General features: G+C 73.2%; 2 protein-coding genes across 2 annotated transcripts; both read right to left on the reverse strand.

The window, feature by feature from the left end:
- Positions 1-474: 474 nt before the first annotated feature.
- AURANDRAFT_33372 (hypothetical protein) lies at positions 475-879 on the reverse strand (the record flags this gene model as incomplete). The annotated part of the gene is made up of 1 exon (XM_009043207.1): positions 475-879. A coding segment is annotated over one exon (405 nt), but the record flags the coding sequence as incomplete, so codon positions are not given.
- Positions 880-2,974: 2,095 nt separating this feature from the next.
- Positions 2,975-4,279, reverse strand: AMT4 (hypothetical protein; the record flags this gene model as incomplete). The annotated part of the gene is made up of 2 exons (XM_009043206.1): positions 2,975-3,607; positions 3,665-4,279. The coding sequence occupies 2 exons, from the start codon at positions 4,277-4,279 to the stop codon at positions 2,975-2,977; spliced, it is 1,248 nt and encodes a 415-aa protein (XP_009041454.1).
- Positions 4,280-5,022: the final 743 nt, after the last annotated feature.

Raw genomic sequence — 5,022 nt, forward strand, 5'->3', positions numbered from 1 at the left:
CCGAGCCCGCGCCCGCGCCGACGCCCGCGCCCGCGCCGCGGCCGTCCCTCCAGCCGTGGCCGCCGGCGGCGCCGCGCGCGTGGGCGCCGCGCGCGCCCGCGGCGCCGGCGGGCGCCGGCGCCGCGGCGCCGGGGCCCCGGCTCCCGCCGGACGCGCGCGACGACGCCGCGAGCGCGCTCGTCGGCGCGGCCGCCGCGGCGCTCGTCCTCGTCGCGCTCTCGCGCGGCGGCGGCGGCGCGGCGGCGCGGCGGCGGCCGCGGCCCGACGCCGCGGGCGCCTACGCGCGCGTGGACAACGCGGAGGCGCCCGGCGACTACCCGAGCGGCTTCATCCAGCGGCGCCGGGCCCCGGGCGGTCCCCCGGCGCCGGCGCCGGACGACGCGCTCGACGACGACGACCTCAGCGACTTCGGCGCCTTCGTCTCCTGCGAGCCCCGCGGCGGCGCCCCGTAGCCGAGACCCCGCGGCGGCCCCCTTAGAAGACGACGATCTTCAGGACGAAGATGGCGACGAGGATCGCGATCTCGCAGAGCGCCGTGGGCACGTTGCAGAACGCGACGACGAGCCAGATGTACTGGTACTGCCAGGACTGGGCGATCATGGACGACACGAGGACGCCGCCGGCGAAGTGGCAGATGATCTGGAGCAGGTTCGCCTTGGGGAAGAAGAGGCTCGTGCCCGTGAGGATGCCGACCATGTCGAAGACGAAGCACGCGAGGCAGACGACGTACGCGGCCTCGAACTCGGCCTTTGCTTCGTCGTAGCGCGCCTTGCCCGGGTCCCGCGGCAGGCCCGCGAGGATGTTCTCCTTCTTCGTGTAGACGATCATGAGCAGCGACACGAGGTGGCCCATCGTGAGCATGAACCGGGCCGGGATGAGCACCTGCGCGGCGCGGCGTCGACGCCGCGGCTTTGGGCGGGGGTCGAGGGGCGCGATCGGGCGCGCGCACCTCGAGCAGGTTGCGGCCCATGGCGTCGCGCGGCGGCCCGCGGCGGGCCGCGACGCGTCGGGCGGGTCGCGCGCGGCGCGCGGGGGCCGGCGCCGCGCGCGCGGGCAGCCCGGGCGCGCAGCCTTCGAGCGCCCGTTCGTGAAGTGCAAGTATCATTTTAAAAAAAGCGCGCGCGGATCCTCGCCGCCGGCGACAAGATCGCACGAAACCTTTGGCGTCGACAGCCGCGCGTGCGAGGACACCATGCCGTCGACGCTCAAGAAGCTGACGGGTTTCTCCGCGAAGACGTTTGCTGCGGCGTCGCGACCTGGGAAACCAACCAAGGCGTGCATGGCATAGGTTCACGGGCAAGTCCGCCGAGCCCGAGGAGCCCGCCGCCGAGGGCCCGCCGAGGAGCCCGCCGCCGAGGAGCCCGCCGCCGAGGAGCCCGCCGCCGAGGAGCCCGCCGCCGAGGAGCCCGCCGCCGCGCCCGCGCCGCCGGCCGCCGCGCCGGAGCCCGCGCCCGCGCCCGCGCCCGCGCCGGAGCCCGCGCCGGAGCCCGCCGGGGAGGTCGCGGTCGCGCCGGAGCCCGCGAAGCCCGAGCTCGACGTGCCCACGGTCGACATGGACGAGGCGCGCGCGCGCGCCGACCGCTACGAGAAGCTCGTGCTCGCGGCGAGCGACAAGGCGCCGCCGGGGCTCGCGCCCTACGTGCAGATGGCCGCGCCCGCGATCGGCGTCGCCATCGCCGCGGCCCAGGCGCTCTGGCCCTACGTCTTCTTCGCGCTCAAGGCGGGCTACTACGCGTACAGCGTCACGCCGACGAACCTGCTCGCGGCGTTCACGGGCCTCGTCTTCTGCTTCTTCGGGGGCACCTACGCCGTGCTCTTCGCGGCCGTCGAGGCCGCGCGGCTCAGCGGCTGGGAGGCGACGTGCGCGGCGGCCGCGGACATCGTCGACGAGGTCTCCAAGGTCGCGCGGCTCAGCGCCGCGGACGACGCCAAGGACGACGACGGCGACGGCGTCGCGGACGTGGACCAGATCGACGGCGCGGACCTGCTCCTGCGCAAGACGAAGCTCGTCCTGACGAAGGTCGACCCGGGCAAGCTCAACGTCGCCGTCGGCGGCCTCTACACGGCGTGGCTCGGCGTCGTCGCGACCCTGAAGGTCCGGTTCGCGCGGACCGTGACGCTCGCGCTCACGATCGCCGACTTCCTCGAGCGGCCCGCGACGCGGTTCCTCGACCCCGCGCTCCGCCACGTCGTCCCGGACGAGTACGAGCTCTGGGTGCCCGTCGTGCTCAAGTGGGCCTGCAAGTCCGCCGGCATGTCCGTGGCCTGGTACATCCAGGCCGTCATCTCCGCCGTGTCGTCGGGCATCCGCGGCGGCCTCCTCTTCGCGCGGTCCATGATGGCATTCGCCGTCGGCCGGGGCGTCACGCTCGGGGGCCTCATCCCGGAGGACGACGCGGACACCATGCTCGACGAGTACGTCGGCTACGTCCTCGCGGCCTGCGGCGTCTACTTCCAGGTGTTCCTCATCAACTTCAGCGTGCCCTGGTACCTCAACATCGTCCTCTGGCCCTTCGGCGTCGCGAACGAGTACATCAAGTGGGCCGTCACCTCCAACTAGGGGCGCCACGTACCCGCGCGCGCGTTAGACCCGGGCCGCGCGCGCGTCGTCGCCCGAGAGGCTCGCGAGCTCCGCGGCCGGCGGCGCGTCCTCGCCGGCGCCGCGTCGCGTCGCGTCGGCGACGGCCGCTATGTCCGCGGCGAAGAGCCGGATCGCCGGGCCGCCGTGCTTGGCGACGTCGAGGCCCCGGAGCTCGACGGCCGGCGGCACGCGGAGGCCCGGGTTGCCGCACGCGCGCGTCGCCGCCTGGGCAGGAAAGGGTGCGACATGCCCAACTTCACAGGCTCCTCGGTCGTTGTCCGCTCGTTTCGGCTGAATTTTGGACGAGCGATCATCTCTCGGAGCGCTCTCGACGCGTGGGTGCTGTTTCCGAAACGCGCGCGCGCGGAACACTCACGTTGAAGCGACGTTGAATCACCCGTGTCCTGCCCTGGTCGCCGCGGCGCCCGCGAGGAACGAGAGCGCGGACGCGGCGCAGGCCCAGGCGGCGACGAGCGCGACGCCGAGCGCCTGGGCGCCGAGCTGGACGCCGCCGCCGCCGGCGAAGAGCCCCGGCCTCGCGTGGTCGTAGCCCGCGGCGGCGAGCCGCGCGTCGGTCGCGAAGAGGCCCGACGCGAGGACGCCCCAGGCGCCGGGGAACGCGTGGATCGCGATCGCCTCGACGGGGTCGTCGACGCAGAGCCGGTCCAGCGCGACGCGCCCGCCCGCGTAGACCGCGCCGCTCACGGCGCCGACGGCGACCGCGGCGCCCGGCGCGACGACGCCGCAGGGGCCCGTGATGCCCACGAGCCCCGCGAGGAGGCCCGACACCGTCGCCGGCAGCGACCAGTAGCCCGCGCGCCACCGCTCGACGCCCAGTGCGACGAGGGCGCCGCAGGGCGGCGCGAGCGCCGTGTTCACGGCCGCGAGCGCCGCGACCTTGGCGCCGCCGCCCGAGAGGCCGCCGCTGCAGCCCGCGTTGAAGCCGAACCAGCCGAACCAGAGGCAGTAGACCCCCAGCGCCGTGAGCGTCGCGTTGTGCCCGGCGAAGCCCCGGAGGTCGTCGGCCTTGCCCTTGCCCGCGTCGGGCTCGCGCGCGCCCGCGACGGCGAGCCGCGCCGCGACCGACCGCCGGTACGCGTCCGCGGGGAAGCGGCCGAGGCGCGGGCCGAGCATGACGGACCCGACGAGGCCCCCGAGCCCGCCGACCATGTGCACGAGCCCCGAGCCCGCGAAGTCGATGACGCCCACGTCGAGCAAGGTCGTGCCGTGCCAGACGCTCATGCAGCCGCCGTCGGCCCAGACCCAGTGCACGGGCACGGCGTAGACGACGCCCGTCACGAGCGTCGCCGCCACCAAGTACGCGACGCAGTCCACGCGCTCCGCGACGCACCCGCTCACCGTCGTCGCCGCCGTCGCCGCGAAGGACCAGTGCCAGGCCCAGATCGCGTAGTCGTAGGGCGACTCCAGCGACCGCAGGAAGAAGCCCGTCGACCCGACGACGCCGGACGCCGAGTCGCCGAACGCGAGGCCGTAGCCCACGGCGGCGAAGACGACGGCGCCCAGGGACACGTCGAGCAGGTTCTTGAAGAGGATGTTGCCCAGGTTGCGCGCGCGCACGGACCCGGCCTCGAGCATGGCGAAGCCCGCCTGCTCCCAGAAGACGAGCGCCGTGCACACCAGGATCCACCCCACGTCCACGGCCTCCGCCAGCTCGGCCACGGCGTCGTCGTCCGCCATCACCGACCACGGGTGCGGCTTCGGACGTCTTCGGGCGGCTTCGATGCTTCGCCGAATGGATGAGCGCGAATAAAAATCCCAACACCGTCCCGCCGGGCTAAAAACTAAAAAAAGCAACTCCAGGGACTGATTCCTCGAAAAAGCAACTCAAACAATCAGGCTGCGAGCAGCCCTTTTGCAGCGTCGATGGACGAAATTCTCGTCTTCTCCAGCCCGTAGCTCGACGCAGATGCAGAGTTGCGCAACGATCCCCGCGGCTGCGAGGACCGGAACCCTGTTGCGGACACATTCCCCGCGGGATGTCACTCCCGAGGATTGCGCCGCATCGCGCGCGGGGCGTCCCAAGGGGTCGGAAGAGGGTTTTCGGCGTCCCCCGCACCCTTTTCGACCGTGTTCGAGCGCACGGAGCGTCGGGAATCGTTCGTCTATGTACCGCGGGCGTCCCATTTGATCCGCTCGGCCATCGACGTCGAAAACATCGACCGCCAACGCGCGCATAGAAACGTGGCGCGGCAGCCCAACCGGCCCCCACGTCCAGAAACGCGGTCTGGGCCGACACCACCGCCCGAGCCCCGTCCCCAGTATGTGTCCGGTGGGATCGAGTACATCTCCTACTGCGGAGGGCCACCCCACGGTGCCGATCTCGGCCGTTTCGTCGTCCCCATGGAGGCCCGGAACGCCGACTTCACGGCGTCGGCCGCTGCAGTAGGTGATGTGCTGAATCCGCCTCAATGGCCCAAAGA

This window comes from Aureococcus anophagefferens, assembly GCF_000186865.1.
Source record: "Aureococcus anophagefferens unplaced genomic scaffold AURANscaffold_45, whole genome shotgun sequence".
Classification (NCBI taxonomy): domain Eukaryota; class Pelagophyceae; order Pelagomonadales; family Pelagomonadaceae; genus Aureococcus; species Aureococcus anophagefferens.